The sequence below is a fragment of the Arachis stenosperma genome, chromosome 9, assembly GCF_014773155.1.
Source record: "Arachis stenosperma cultivar V10309 chromosome 9, arast.V10309.gnm1.PFL2, whole genome shotgun sequence".
In the NCBI taxonomy this organism is placed as follows: Eukaryota; Viridiplantae; Streptophyta; class Magnoliopsida; order Fabales; family Fabaceae; genus Arachis; species Arachis stenosperma.
Window position 1 is genome coordinate 156,730,950 of NC_080385.1, and position 16,487 is coordinate 156,747,436.

At 39.1% G+C, this 16,487-nt stretch overlaps 1 protein-coding gene and 1 non-coding gene across 2 annotated transcripts; both read right to left on the minus strand.

Annotated features, from left to right (window-relative positions):
• Positions 1-1,174: 1,174 nt before the first annotated feature.
• On the minus strand, positions 1,175-1,282 carry LOC130953289 (small nucleolar RNA R71). Its single transcript, XR_009075459.1, has one exon. It is a non-coding gene; the product is annotated as a small nucleolar RNA R71 (small nucleolar RNA).
• Positions 1,283-9,691: 8,409 nt separating this feature from the next.
• LOC130950240 (protein FAR1-RELATED SEQUENCE 5-like) lies at positions 9,692-16,184 on the minus strand. Its single transcript, XM_057878761.1, has 3 exons — positions 15,832-16,184; positions 15,615-15,735; positions 9,692-9,877 (listed from the first exon to the last, which is right to left on the minus strand). Exons 1-3 carry the CDS (start codon positions 16,182-16,184, stop codon positions 9,692-9,694), a joined length of 660 nt encoding a protein of 219 aa, XP_057734744.1.
• Positions 16,185-16,487: the final 303 nt, after the last annotated feature.

The following is a 16,487-nucleotide window of genomic DNA, read 5'->3' on the forward strand; positions in this document are numbered from 1 at the left end:
ATCATATCTTTTCAATCAAATGTTTTCAAAATCAATTTCTTTCCTCTTTCAAAGATACTTACTAACAATTAATGATTTGATTGAACATTTTTTTGCCTTTTCTGTTAAGGAAGGTTTTATGTTTGAATCATATCTTTTCTTGTTAGGCAAGTTATTAATTTTTAAAATCATATCTTTTCAAATTGTTTTCAAATCATATCTTTTAAAATTGTTTTCAAATCATATCTTCTCAATCACATCTTTTTAAAACCATAACTTTTCAATCAAATCTTTTTAATCACATCTTTTTCAAAATAATTTTCAATCAAATCTTTTTAACTTCTAATTTCAAAATCTTTTTCAAAAAATCACTTGATTTCTTTTCCACTCTTATTTTCGAAAATCAATTAAGTGTTTTTCAAAATGTTTTCAAAATCTTTCACTTAATTTTCGAAAATTACTTTCCTTCTTCTCACATCCTTCTGTTTATGGACTAACACTATCCCTTAATGCAAAATTCGAACTCCATCTTTTTCTGATAAGTTCGAATTTTCTACTTCTGTCTTCTACTCTTCTTTTCCTCTGACACTTAAAGGAATCTCTATACTGTGACATAGAGGATTCCACACTTTCTTGTTCTCTTCTCTTTCTTATGAGCAGGAACAAAGACAAAGGCATTCTTGTTGAAGCTGACCCTGAACCTGAAAGGACCTTGAAGAGAAAGCTAAGAGAAGCCAAAGCACAACTCTCTTTAGAGGACCTGACCGAATTCTTCAAGGAAGAAGAACCCATGGCAGCCGAAAACAACAACAATGCCAACAATGCAAGGAAGGTGCTGGGTGACTTTACTGCACCTACTCCCAACTTCTATGGGAGAAGCATCTCTATCCCTGCCATTGGAGCAAACAACTTTGAGCTTAAGCCTCAATTAGTTTCTCTAATGCAACAGAATTGCAAGTTCCATGGACTTCCAATGGAAGATCCTCATCAGTTTTTAGCTGAGTTCTTGCAAATCTGTGACACAGTCAAGACTAATGGGGTAGACCCTGAGGTCTATAGACTGATGCTATTCCCTTTTGCTGTAAGAGACAGAGCTAGAATATGGTTGGACTCTCAACCTAAAGAAAGCCTGGACTCTTGGGAAAAGCTAGTCAATGCCTTCTTGGCAAAGTTCTTTCTACCACAAAGATGGAGTAAGCTTAGAGTGGAAGTCCAAACCTTCAGACAGAAGGATGGAGAATCCCTCTATGAAGCTTGGGAAAGATACAAACAATTAATCAGAAAGTGTCCCTCTGACATGCTTTCTGAATGGAGCATCATAGGTATTTTCTATGATGGTCTCTCTGAACTATCCAAGATGTCTTTGGATAGCTCTGCTGGAGGATCTCTTCATCTGAAGAAGACGCCTACAGAGGCTCAAGAGCTCATTGAAATGGTTGCAAATAACCAATTCATGTACACTTCTGAAAGAAATCCTGTGAACAATGGGACAAGTCAGAAGAAAGGAGTTCTTGAGATTGATGCTCTGAATGCCATACTGGCTCAGAACAAGATATTGACTCAACAAGTCAATTTAATTTCTCAAAGTCTGTCTGGAATGCAAAATGCACCTGGCAGTACTAAGGAAGCTTCATCTGAGGAAGAAGCTTATGATCCTGAGAACCCTTCAATGGAAGAGGTGAATTACCTGGGAGAACCCTATGGAAACACCTATAATTCTTCATGGAGAAATCACCCAAATTTCTCATGGAAGAATCAAGAGAGACCTCAACAAGGTTTCCACAACAATAATGGTGGAAGAAACAGGTTTAGCAATAGCAAGCCTTTTCCATCATCTTCTCAGCAACAGACAGAGAGTTCTAAGCAGAATACTTCTGACTTAGCAACAATGGTCTCTGATCTAATCAAAACCACTCAAAGTTTCATGACTGAAACAAGGTCCTCCATTAGGAATTTGGAGGCACAAGTGGGACAGCTGAGCAAGAAAGTTACTGAACTCCCTCCTAGTACTCTTCCAAGCAATACAGAAGAAAATCCAAAAGGAGAGTGCAAAGCCATAAACATGGCCGAATTTGGAGAGGAAAGAGAGGAAGTGGACGCCACTGAGGAAGACCTCAGTGGGCGTGTACCAATCTCCTCTGAGATCCTCAATGAGGAACAATGGGAATCTGAGGCTCAAAATGAGACCATAGAGATTCCATTGGACTTACTTCTGCCATTCATGAGCTCTGATGAGTATTCTTCCTCTGAAGAGGATGAGTATGTCACTGAAGAGCAAGTTGCTAAATACCTTGGAGCAATCATGAAGCTAAATGACAAGTTATTTGGAAATGAGACTTGGGAAGATGAACCACCTTTGCTCACCAAAGAACTGGATGACTTGTCTAGGCAGAAACTGCCTCAAAAGAGGCAGGATCCTGGGAAGTTTTCTATACCTTGTACCATAGGCACCATGACCTTCAAGAATGCCTTGTGTGACTTAGGGTCAAGTGTAAACCTCATGCCCCTCTCTGTAATGGAGAAATTAGGGATCTTTGAGGTGCAAGCTGCAAGAATCTCATTAGAGATGGCAGACAATTCAAGAAAACAAGCTCATGGACTTGTAGAGAATGTTTTGGTGAAGATTGAAGACCATTACATCCCTACTGATTTCATAGTCCTAGAGACTGGGAAGTGCATGGATGAATCCATCATCCTTGGTAGACCCTTCCTAGCCACAGTAAAGGCTGTGATTGATGTTGATAGAGGAGAGTTGATCATTCAAGTGAATGAAGAATCCTTGGTGTTTAAGGCCCAAGGACATCCCTCTATCATCATGGAGAGGAAGCATGAAGAGCTTCTCTCAAAACAGAGCCAAGCAGAGCCCCCACAGTCAAACTCTAAGTTTGGTGTTGGGAGGCCACAACCAAACTCTAAGTTTGGTGTTGAACCCCCACATTCAAACTCTAAGTTTGGTGTTGGGAGGTTCCAACACGGTTCTGAGTATTTCTGAGGCTCCATGAGAGTCCTCTGTCAAGCTAATGACATTAAAGAAGCGCTTGTTGGGAGGCAACCCAATGTTTTATAGTTAACTATTTTCTTTTGTTATTTTATCTTTTTTGTAGGTTGATGATCATAAGAAGTCACAAAAATAATGAAAAAAGCAAAAACAGAATGAAAAACAGGAAGAAAAACAGCACACCCTGGAGGAAGAAGCTGCTGGCGTTTAAACGCCAGTAAGCCTAGCAGTTGGGCGTTTAACGCCCAGTCTGGCACCATTCTGGGCGTTTAACGCCAGAAAGGGGCACCAGACTGGCGTTAAACGCCAGGAAAGGGCTATAACCTGGCGTTAAACGCCAGAAATGGGCATCAGCCCGGCGTTTAACGCCAGAAATGGCTCAAAACGTGGATTTTGATGCCATTTGGTGCAGGGATGACTTTTCCTTGACACCTAAGGATCTGTGGACCCCACAGGATCCCCATAAACCCCACCACTCTTTCTCTTCTTCTTCACCCATTCACCAATCACCTCAACATCTCTTTCTCTTCACCACTCACATCCACCCTTCATAAACCACTACTTCTTCCCTTTTTGGCCTAACCACAAAACCATCACCCTCTCCTCCATTTCTTCTTCTTCTACTCTCTTCTTTCCTCTTTTGCTCGAGGACGAGCAAACCTCTTAAGTTTGGTGTGGTAAAAGCAATGCTTTTTGTTTTTCCATAACCATTTATGGCATCCAAAGCCGGTTCAACTGAGAAGGCATGACCTCAAGCCCATCACTAAGAAGAAGATGGAGCAAACAAGAGACCCCTCTCATCATGAGATCCCTGAGATACCTCAAGGGATGCACTTTCCTCCACAAGACTATTGGGAGCAACTGAACACCTCCCTAGGAGAATTGAGTTCCAACATGGGACAACTAAGGGTGGAGCACCAAGAACATGCCATCCTCCTCCATGAAATTAGAAGAAGATCAAAGAATCATGAGAGATGAGCAACAAAGACAAGGAAGAGACATTGAGGAGCTCAAGCACTCCATAAGACCTTCAAGAGGAAGAACAAGCCGCCATCACTAAGGTGGACCCGTTCTTTAATCTCCTTGTTCTTTATTTTCTTGTTTTTCGAATTTTTATGCTTATGTTTATCCATGTTTGTGTCTTATGATCATTAGTGTCTTAGTGTCTATGCCTTAAAGCTATGAATATGAATCCATCACCTTTCTTAAATGAAAACTGTTTTTATCACAAAAGAACAAGAAGTACAGGATTTCAAATTCATCTTTAAAACTAGCTTAATTAGTTTGATGTGGTGACAATACTTTTTGTTCTCTGAATGTATGCTTGAACAGTGCATATGTCTTTTGAATTTGTTGTTCATGAATGTTAAAATTGTTGGCTCTTGAAAGAATGATGAAAAAGGAGACATGTTACTGAGGATCTGAAAAATCATAAAAATGATTCTTGAAGCAAGAAAAAGCAGTGAATTCAACAAAAAAAAAAACGAAAAAAAAAGAAAGAAAAATAAAGAAATAAAGTTGTGATCCAAGGCAAAAAGAGTGTGCTTAAGAACCCTGGACACCTCTAATTGGGGACTCTAGCAAAGCTGAGTCACAATCTGAAAAGGTTCACCCAATTATGTGTCTGTGGCATGTATGTATCCGGTGGTAATACTGGAAGACAGAGTGCTTTGGGCCACGGCCAAGACTCAATAAGTAGCTGTGTTCAAGAATCATCATACTTAACTAGGAGAATCAATAACACTATCTGGATTCTAAGTTCCTAAAGAAGCCAATCATTCTGAACCTCAGAGGATAAAGTGAGATGCCAAAACTGTTTGGAGGCAAAAAGCTACTAGTCCCGCTCATCTAATTTGGAGCTATGTTTCATTGATAATTTGGAGTCTATAGTATATTCTCTTCTTTTTATCTTATTTGATTTTCAGTTGCTTGAGGACAAGCAACAATTTAAGTTTGGTGTTGTGATGAGCGGATAATTTGTACGCTTTTTGGCATTGTTTTTAGTATGTTTTTAGTAGTTTGAGTTGAGTTTTTAGTATATTTTTATTAGTTTTTAGTTAAAATTCACTTTTCTGGACTTTACTATGAGTTTGTGTGTTTTTCTGTGATTTCAGGTATTTTCTGGCTGAAATTGAGGGATCTGAGCAAAAATCTGATTCAGAGACTAAAAAGGACTGCAGATGCTGTTGGATTCTGACCTCCCTGCACTCGAAGTGGATTTTCTGGAGCTACAGAAGCCCAATTGGCGCGCTCTCAACGGCGTTGGAAAGTAGACATCCTGGGCTTTCCAGCAATATATGATAGTCCATACTTTGCCCAAGATTTGATGGCCCAAACCGGCGTTTAAAGTCACCCTCAGAATTCCCAGCGTTAAACGCCCAAACTGGCACAAGAATGGGAGTTAAACGCCCAAACTGGCACCAAAACGGGAGTTAAACGCCAAGAAGAGTCTCTACACGAAAAATGCTTCATTGCTCAGCCCAAGCACACACCAAGTGGGCCCGGAAGTGGATTTTTATGTCACTTACTCATCTCTGTACACCCTAGGCTACTAGTTCTCTATATATAGGACCTTTTACTATTGTATTTATCATCTTTGGATTATTTTCGATCCTTTGATCATCTTTGGACATCTAGTTCTTAGATCACGGGGAGGCTGGCCTCACGGCCATGCCTAGACCTTATGCTTATGTATTTTCAACGGTGGAGTTTCTACACACCATAGATTAAGGTGTGGAGCTCTGCTGCACCTCGAGTGTTAATGCAATTACTATTGTTCTTCCATTCAATTCCACTTGTTCTTTTACCAAGATATCACTTGTTCTCCAACATGATGAAGGTGATGATTGACGCCCATAACCATTCTCACCCATGAACAAGGTGACTGACAACCATTCTTGTTCTACAAGCATCTGAGGCTTAGTGAATATCTCTTGGATTTCTGATTGCACGATGCATGGTTGATCGCCTGACAACCGAGTGCTCGCCTGACAAACGAGCCAGCCATTCCGTGAGATTAGAGTCTTCGTGGTATAGGCAAGAACTGATGGCGGCATTCAAGAGAATCCGGAAGGTCTAACCTTGTCTGTGGAATTCTGAGTAGGATTCAATGATTGAATGACTGTGACGTGCTTCAAACCTGTAACCTACTGGGCGTTAGTGACAGACGCAAAAGAGTGATTCTATTCCGGTAGGGGAGGGAACCAAACCGGTGATTGGCAGTACTGTGACAGAGTGCGTGCATTAGCTTTCACTGCGCGGATGGGAGGTAGCTGCTGACAACAGTGAAACCCTACACGAGCTTGCCATGGAAAGAAGTAAGAAGGATTGGATGAAGACAGTAGGAAAGCAGAGAGACGGAAGGGAAGGCATCTTCATACGCTTATCTGAAGTTCCTACCAATGAATTACATAAGTATCTCTATCTTTATCTTTATGTTATTTTCGCTCATCACCATATCCATTTGAGTCTGCCTGACTGAGATTTATAAGGTGACCATAGCTTGCTTCATACCACCAATCTCCGTGGGATCGACCCTTACTCGCGTAAGGTATTACTTGGACGACCCAGTGCACTTGCTGGTTAGTTGTGCGAAGTTGTAGTGATCACAATTTCGTGCACGAGGAAACTATGGCAAATCTTATATCGTTTCGAAGCCCCGGATGTTAGCTTTCTAACCCAACTGGAACCGCATTATTTGGACCTCTGTAGCTCAAGTTATGGTCGTTTAAGTGCGAAGAGGTCGGCTTGACAGCTTTCCGGTTCTTTCATTTCTTCATGAGTTCTCCAACTTTTCATGCTTCTTTCTTCATTCCCTTGATCCAAGCTTTGCCTTCTAAATCTGAAATCACTTAGCAAACATATCAAGGCATCTAATGGAATCAAGGAGAATTAAATTTAGCTATTTTAAGACCTAAAAAGCATGTTTTCACTCTTAAGCACAATTAAAGGAGAATATACAAAACCATGCTATTTCATTGAATAAATGTGGGTAAAAGGTGATAAAATCCCCTAAATTCAATACAAGATAAACCGTCAAATTGGGGTTTGTCACTGTGATATCACATTGTCGGTTCAACTGCCAACTCGACACATCTCCATAGAGATGTCGCCCTTCAGAATCATCAATGGGAACCCCCGAGATATAGTGCTCGGATCACTGTCCAGGGTTTTGCGCCTGCATGCTCTATTGATCCGAAGGGATGCGAGCGGGATACTCTTGCCTCAGACCTCACATCTCAAAGTAAGTGGGATTTAACCACCGTCCTTACGCCGCCGCCGCTACCTCGACAGGCGGGATCCAACCGCCGTCCCTGCCAGGCGCAGAGCATCTCATGATCTCAATATAAAACAGTAGTTCAGTGGTTTTTCAGAAAACATTTTCAATACACCAATGATTCATCATTGCACATTCGAGTCCTCGACTCGTCTTAACTACTGTCAAATCAACATTTCTATTCCGAGTCCTCAACTCATCTCCACTACTGTCAATTCACTTTTCAGTTCCGAACTCAACAGTTTATCAGTTCTCATCTCATATATCAATCATCCTTCATATACCATCAAACCATCCTCAGTACACTCGAAACCTAATCCTCTGTTTTCTAATTTTTCATAAAAATCATCAACTAAAACCCTTAGGTTATTACCCATGTTCTCATACTCAAAATTTAGCCCAAACGTCTTAAAATGATGTTATAGAAGCTTACAATCTTGTTGGGAAGGTGAAATAGTTGAAAACAAAGTTAAATTTGAGAAACAGGACGTGTGCGTACACACAGGGGTGTGCGTGCGCACGCCCAGGAGAAGATTCAATTCGTGTGCGTATGCATAAGGGTGTGCGTACGCACAGATAAAAATTTTCACAATTTTGTTTTGCTCGCACAAGCTGTGCTAGCGCCCTTAACAGATTGGCCTTCCCAACGTGTGCGTGCGTATAGGGCTGTGCGTACGCACAGGTTACAAATCATCATTGGTATGTGCGCGCACCAGCTGTGCTAGCGCTGAGAACAGATTGCCTGCCTCTGCGTGTGCATACGCATAGGTTAAAAATTTTCGCAAAGGTGTGCGTGCGCACAAGGTTGTGCGTGCGCACATACCAAAAATCATAAAATGATAAAAACTTTGCAGAATTTCAGATTTTCAACACCAACTTTGAATGATCATAACTTCCTCTACAAAAATTCAAATTTTACAAACTTTATATCAATTTAAAGGGTTTTCAATGGACTTTAATTCTAAACAAATTTCAACTAATTTTTAAAACCAAGGCAAAAGTTATGATCAGACAAAGTTCACTAAAAATCTCTTTTTACCCAACTTTTACATATACCCAAATTTATCAAATTCACAAGCCACATTCTACTAGATCAATACCAAACTTCCATTTACAGTACAATTTACCCTCTTGGGTTACAATTCACCATTTTCAACCATCAACCTCAAATATATGATTCTAAAATCAATCCTCCACCAACACATTCACCAATCATTACTTTATCTCTATCAATTCTTATTTTCAACCTCATTCATGCTTTATATCAATATCCAACAATATGCAATCATTCAAAATCATCAAGCATCATATCTCAACATCATTATTTCTCAACATAGAAACATCAATTCAACATACAACATTAACCAATTATCATCAACAACCATATAAATCCAACCTATCCTATAGGTCACTAGTCTAAGTGTTCATGAATATTATATACTACATAGAGGAAACCGAAACCATACCTTGGCCGATTCCCTATATGCACCAAAACCCAAAATTGAGCACAATGTGAGCATTTTACCAAAAATCCAAGCCTCCAATTCCACCTCAACAAGTACCAACAAGTTCCAATAGCTCCCAACTCACAATAATCAAGCTATATATATACATAAACTATCACAAATCAATATAGGGCTCAACATAAACATAATCTCATAAGGGTTCAATGCCTCTTACCTTTTCCAATAGCTTTGGTAGCCAAAATCCAATGCTAAGCAAGGATTAGAGTGAACCTAAACATCTAAAATCACAAAACTCACTTAATCCAAAGCCCTAAAAACTCGAAATTTTGAAGAGAATAACTGAGAGTATTACCTTTCTAGTTTCTTGTATGGATCTTGTAGAGCTCTTCATAAGGGACGCGTAGCCACAAACGGTGCAGCGATCGGAGCTCTATAGCTCAAGATATGAGCTTGAGAAGATGGAAGTGAATAGTGTTCATGGAGGGTTTCTTCTCCTTGCTTTCTCAGCTGGTGGTGTTGTGTTTATGTGTGTTATGACTGATTGGGTTCATTAATGGATCATTATATATGTTGGGCTAACTTGGGTCCAGTCCAACCTGTTAGCGTTTTTAGCCCGTTTGACCCAACTTCGGGCCAAACCTTTAAAATTAACGCCCGGTTTTTCATTTCTAATATTTTTCTAAGGTTTTTTACTGTTTTCACTTCTTCTCGCGCAGCACCGGGCAGACTTGAACCGGTTGAACCGGTTCAACTGCCGGTTCACAATTTTTCACAGTTTTTCGCAGTAAATACATTTTCTGACTCAAAAAAACCTACTAAGTCCAAAAATCACATTTAAATCCTCAAATTATCACTCTGATATTTCGGAATCTACTTTGGGCCAATTAATTACTTAATTAAACGATTAATTAAGCTCGGTTCTTACAATTGCCATTACACATCTTTCCGTCACTGGAGCTCAGCCCCTGCACTCTACGCCTGCGACCCGAACTGCAGCCCAGCCTCGCCCTCTTCCTTTGCACATCTTGTCATGCGAAAGCTATCGTCTCCAGTAAACCCGTCGCACTGGTGGCAGCTGAGCATCCGATCTTGGAAGATTAGGCGCCTGCTCCTCGACCATCCACTGGGACCACCACGAATATTATCGTCGGCAATAGACTAACCATCCAAGGTAAGTGGGTTTACTTGTTCATTGATTGAATTGTAATTTTTGTTGCATGTTGTACTATTGACAGATTTTGCTTCTGATATGAGTGATTATATGTACTGAGAAATCATTAGGTTTAATTTTAGTATCTTGCAGCATATGGAGTATAATGTTGGTTGAGATTGTTACAATTCATGATGATCTAACTTTAGCGCGGGAATGGTTGAAAAAGTTTGGTAATCTTGTATATATAGCAGCTAAATTTTCAATTTTTTTCTGCCCCGTGCGGACCTGTGCATGCAATGTGACGTAAAGTAGTTGACAAATGTTGAAATTTGGTTGATATTTATAGGATGTTTATTTTCGTAGGATATTGGATGGTTAGTCTTGCAAGTTTTTTTTCTAGTTTGAATTTTGGATGCACAACAATTTTCAATTCTTTCTATATTGCCTTTGTTACTTTAGCCAAAGAATTACCTGAACCTTTTATTATTGGTGTGTAATTAAAACTACAATTATATTCAGCTTAAAGCATGTATCTTTCATCTTTGTTAAAATTTATTAGAAAAGAAGATAGGGACATCACTGAATCTCGTGATTAGAAGTGAAAGGAAACCTTATGTGTATTTTTTGCATTTTATCCTTTGTAAACATTCTTCTTTATTATGTGATTGAATGGTTGGTCTTAATCATAGATATTGGGCATATTTATTTGGATGGTTACATCAGTATTTAATCGGGCCATTGGTTTTGATAGATGATGTAAATACAGAAAAACTAGGAGAATTTGTTTCAATGACCGTGAATGCTATTTTCATGTTATTATGTTGAAGGCTTCTTCAAAAACATGTATTGTGTGGTTTTTATTTGTTCTTTTAGTTTTTGCTGCCTTTGTGTTTGTTCAGTAAACATATTTGTTCAAGATAATCAAAACGGAGTACACCTGAACTGGACAGACAATTTGTGATTTATTTTTGACATGGCCTTTTCTGAAGGATAAAACTGATTTATGGGTCTGCCGAGCTATTGCATTTTGTGAAAGTAGTTCACACGGATGGTTGGTGTGGTTGTAATTGACGGCTTTGCTGTCCCTCTTGGTTTGTTAATAAATTTTGTTAGCATTTTGGATGGTCGCTTTAGTAAGTTATTGGTTGGTTGGTGTATCTGATGGAACTTGCGCTTGTTTATTTGGATCGTTACTTGAGTATGTGATTGGTCAGTTGGTCTTCGTAGTTGATGATCTGTTTTCATGAATTAGTTTTTTTTATTTTAATTATAGATGGTTACAATAGGAATATTTGGAGGTTTGATCTTGATAAATCTTCCGAAGCATATCACAAAAAATAGGAAAAAGCTAGAATATTCAACGCCAATAATTTATTTTCTGCCTCAATACATCAGTATCTGATTATGATGCCATCTCGTTCCAACAATTAATGTTACATCAATTGAACTGTAATATTATGATATTATTTACGTTATTTGGCTGCAGGTTACCTGCTTCTTTTCTCAGAGTTAAATACTTAGAATTAAGGGGGACTATTGCGTGAGTAAATTATCACGATGCTCCAATAATAAACCGTTTTTAACACCGGCCGAACACAAACTCAGCTGGGTAAAAAAGTATCTCATTCTTTGCATGATTAAAATAACATATTTGGTTATATTTTTTGACTTTATTCTGATCCTATTATTTCCTCAACAGAAATTAGTCGAGACGCGATGCTCACCTTGCTATATTAACAACTTGTTTACCCACTTGGAACAACATAATGAGCATGCTAAGTTGGCCGAGATTGAGGCCATTGGTTTTGATTTCCTGCGGCGGGTACCGCAATGGCATGTGATGTAAGAACCCGAGCTTTTCACTCAAAACCGTTTTATAAAGTAATTTTAGTGTCCGGAATAGATTCAAAATTTAGAAGTTTTAATTTAAAAATAAAAATGTGAAATTTGATTTCAGTGAATTTTTCTGAGTTGGAAAATATATCTTTTCGAAAAGTTTCTGTGAAAATGCGTATTGGCGCTTAAGTTGAAAGTACCGGCTCTAGTCTGTCCAGTACTGCGTATTTTGAAAAATTGATTTATTGTTTTGAAAGGATAAAAATAATTTAGAATCGAAAACTGGATACTAATCTTAAAGGTTTTGGCCCAAAGTGGACCAAACGGGCCAAAAACGCTAACGGGTTGGATTGGGCCCAAGGCCCAACATATATAAGCTCATTAAATGAGCTTTGAGCTCATTTCCAGCCCAAAAGAGAGAGAGAGAGCCACGTGGTTTTGAGAGAAGAGAAGAGAAGGGGTGGTGTTACTATTCACCTCCACTTTTCGGGAGCCATAACTTGAGCTACGGAACTCCAATTGATAAGCCGTTTGTAGCCACGTAAAGCTCTCGTTGAGCTCTACGTTTCTATCCAAGCAAACCTGGTAAGAATTCTAAGCTCAAGTCCCAGTATTGTGCCCTAGATTTTTGCATTTTTGAGGTTATGATTTTGAGTAGATTTTGTGGTTTTGCTTGTTTAGGTGATCTCTAGTAGCGGGTAATTGATGGATTTTACCCTTAATCTCGTTGGATAAGGTATGAAATCTCTTTATCCTTGTGGTTTGGTATAGCTTTAGTTGTTGATGTATGGTTATGTTGTATGTATGAAGCTTGTTTTTGGAGTTGGTGGTGACTTTTGGTTTGGCTTTGATGGTTTGGAGCTTGGTGGAAGCTTGATTGGAATCAAGTTTGGTGTTTGAGTATATTGGGAATCGGTCAAGGTATGGTTTTGGTTTCTTTTATGTAATATGTAATGTTAATGGACACTTAGACTAGTTGACCTTAAGATAGGATTGAATGTTGTTGGTGTATGAATAATTATATGTGAATTGATGTTAATTGTGGGTAGTAGTGGATTATTGTGGTTGATGATGATTATGGAGAATTGTTGGTGTTAAAGAGTATTGATGATGGGTGATGTTGATGAGGTTGTTGGTATTTAATGATTGATGATGAATAATGATGTTGTTGGTATTTAATGATTATAAAGGTTGATGAGGAATGTGTGATTTATTGTTGTTGATGAGGGTTTGTTGATGTGGTTGATGATTGATGATAAATATTGATACTGTTGGTAATTGAAGGTGAGTATTGGAATTGTTGATAAATGGCTATATTGATGTTGATAGTATGATGTTGGAGTTTGATGTTGAAATTGATGATGATGATGGTTAGTAAGGATATTATTATGTTTTTTATAGTGAGAATTTATGATTATATATGGTGGAGTGGTAAATTGGAGTATGGCAAATGGTAAATTCTTATATGAGATAGAGTTAATGTGGTTTTGGTTGGGTTGTGCCATGAAAGTTGGTAAATTTAGATTTTTGTGAGTTTTGGTAAAAGTTGGTTTTTGGTGAACTTTGTCTGATCATAACTTATGTCTTGGTTTTTGAAATTTTTTGAAATTTTATTTAAATTAAAGTTTATTAAAAACTCTTAAGATTGATATAAAGTTTGCAAAATTTGAATTTTTGTAGAGGAAGTTATGATTATTCAAAGATTGGTGTCGAAATCTGAAATTCTGCTGAAGTTGCAGAATTTTGTGATTTCTGGTATGTGCGCACGCACACAGCAATGGAGTTTTACAACTTGTGCGTACGCACAGCCCTATGCGCACGCACAAGTTGGGAAAGGTTGTCTGTTGGGGGAGCTAGCATAGATTGTGCGAGTGAACAGACTTTACAAATTTTAGTACCTGTGCGTACGCACACCCCTGTGCGTACGTACACTTTTAAAATCTTCCTGGGCCTGCGCACGCACACCCCTATGCGTATGCACACGCCCTGTTTCTTAAATTTTAACTTTGTTTTCAACTATTTTACCCTCCTAACAATGTTGTAAGCTTCTATAACATCATTTTAAGGCTTTTGGGCTAAATTTTGAGTATGAGAATATGGGAAATAACTTAAGAGTTTTAGTTGCTATTATTATGAATTATTAGAAAACGGAGGCTTAGGTTTCGGCTGTACTGGGGATGGTTTGATGTCGTATGGGGTAGATGGTATGTGGAATGAGAACTGATGAACTGTGGAGTTCGGAATTGAAATATGAATTGACAGTGGTTGAGATGAGTCGATGACTCTAAATGAGATGATGGATCCATGTGATATTGAAAATGTTTTCTGAAAACCACTGATGTACTGATTTATATTGAGAATATGAGATGCTATGCGTCCGGCAGGGACGGGGGTTGGATCCCGCCTGTCGAGGTAGTGGCGGCGGCGTAAGGCAGGGGTTCGTCCCGCTTGCGTTGAGATGTGAGGTCTATGGCAAGAGTATCCCGCTCGCATCCATTCGGATCAATAGAGCATGTAGGCGCAAAACCCTGGACAGTGATCCGAGCACTATATCTCAGGGGTTCCCATTGATGATTCCGAAGGGCGACATCTCTATGGAGATGTGTCAGGTTGGCAATTGAACCGACAATGTGATATCACAGCCAATAAGGCAGACATTCATCATGTGCATCTTCTATATGCTTGCTTGCTTTGTTTACTTGAGTTTGCCTAATTGTATAACATGCCTACTTGCTTCTTGAACTACTTGTCATATATGAATATTATCTGTGTTTTACTTGTTTGCATTAATGATTGTCTGGTGATGAGGAGGTTAGGTAGGCGGTGGCGATGGGATCGCACGGAGGCTAGGTTGGTGAAGGCTGTGGGATACAGCGGTGTGATTAGTATTAGTTAGAATCCCCCTAAGTTTAGATAACCCTGGTTTATGGTTTAAGTTTCTTATTTATTTATTTTATTTTGTTAAGCTTGAATATCCGTATGTGATGTGAAGTTATAGGAATGTTTTCGGCGTCTCGGAGCCTTACATCTTATATCATTGGACACTGTTACCATACTAAGAATCTTCGGTTCTTATTCTATACTTTGTTGTTATTTTTCAGATGCAGGTCGTAATCTACTTCGGTGAGATTGCAGATATCGTGACAGAGCGGAGTATGGTTCTTCCTTGGTTTATTTCTATTTTACTTTGTTATAGTTACTCTCACATCTCTTTGTATTTTTATCTTTTTGGCCTTAGGGGCTTATTTGAGAGATAAGTTGTATAAGCTGTTTTAATTCCAAAATTATGTATTTTCTATTTATAACTAGTTGGCTTAAACTCCGCAAGTTGCGGCTAGTTCCATACGCTTTTTATACTCTTATATCTACATATGTTTCATTCTCTTGCATCTATATCCTGTGTCTTGTGCGTTAGCTTCGTGTGAACGTTTCGCGCTTCTAAAATTCTGTTTTGAGCTTACTCCTTCATCATGCTTGTAAGGCTTAGGGTAATTAGGGTGTTACATGTGAAGCAGAGCATCATGCTCCAACTAGCTAGGGCTTATGACGTGGAGTCAAACACTCTCAGGATCAACGTAGGGGACATTCACGTGACTGCTAAACTGATCGACAATGTTTTTGGCATACCTTCTCGAGGTTAGTCAAAGTTATGTAACATCTAAAAATACTTTTGTGTGGTTTTTGTTTTTCCTTTGTTGACACTGACTAATTGTTGTACACTGCTTTGTTAACGCAAGGGACCCAATCCCGGAACTGCAGAAAAAAATGCGTCACATTGCAATTAAGAGAGAGTTTCCAGATGCACCACCGGTGGCGTGTGTCAGGTAATGTATTTTTGATCGCACGGAAAATGGATCGACATTGATCGGTTATGATACGCTGTGGAGCAGTTCCCATGCACTTCACCCATTGGCTGAAAATCCACTCATAACTTGGGATTTCTTCATTTCCCAGCAAAGCACAACCGAGGAAGGTCGACTTACCATGGTGGTTGACCCCAACGAACGACACAAACGGTAATCCATGCCTACCAGAAAAACCAATCGGACATGAGTAATGACAAACACGATCGCATAGAGTTTTACCAAATAAAGAACAAAACACCAACTTAACTACTACATACCTGTTTGTACTGTAGGTGCTATCAATTGACACGACGTTTCTATAGTATTCATACGACGTCCTACACCTTGCATCCACCCATACTGCTCTCCTAAATTTACACTCCTCGTCCAACTTCACCGCGTAAAAGAAGTTTGGATTGATTTCCTTCATTCTCATGAAGTAGCTCATCATTTCCCTGACATCTGCATTCACGTTGCTAGTTCGGAGCCTTGTTGTTATATAGTTTCTTAAATTTTTTTCTGAGAATCCAAGGTTAGACGAGCCTCCAGCCTCATTTGCCAAAGCTAGGAATGTCTTATTTGGTCGAATCCCAGCCTCATCATTATTCTCGATCACGTACTTCGCATGCATGGTCAGCTGCCTATACTCATGGTAGTGAACAGCCTTTCTCGCTGAACAAGGGTGGGAATGCCTCAACTCAACCTTGAACAAAACTCAGTCTTGCATGTCTTTGTCAACCTTGACATATATCCTTACCTTGCACCCAGCAGTTGAAATCGTATTCTTCTGCGTTGGTGCTTTGACACGAGACCCACGGAACCCATCGCGATTACAGTGGATAGCTTGGTTAACAGGTATCTTTGGGATCTTGTCATATGTTGTTGTCCTTATCTTAGTTGCAAATCCTACTTTCTTTGCGTGGGTAACATAAAA

Bases quoted from the DNA above. Each gene is read 5' to 3' on its own strand.
- LOC130950240 (XM_057878761.1), bottom strand. From the start codon at position 16,184: ATGCATGCGAAGTACGTGATCGAGAATAATGATGAGGCTGGGATTCGA. The intron at 15,736-15,831 runs GTATGTAGTAGT...TTTTTCTGGTAG, and splicing joins AGCACCTACAGTACAAACAG to GCATGGATTACCGTTTGTGT. The intron at 9,878-15,614 runs GTGAAGTGCATG...TTGGATGGTTAG, and splicing joins AGTGGATTTTCAGCCAATGG to TCTATTGCCGACGATAATAT.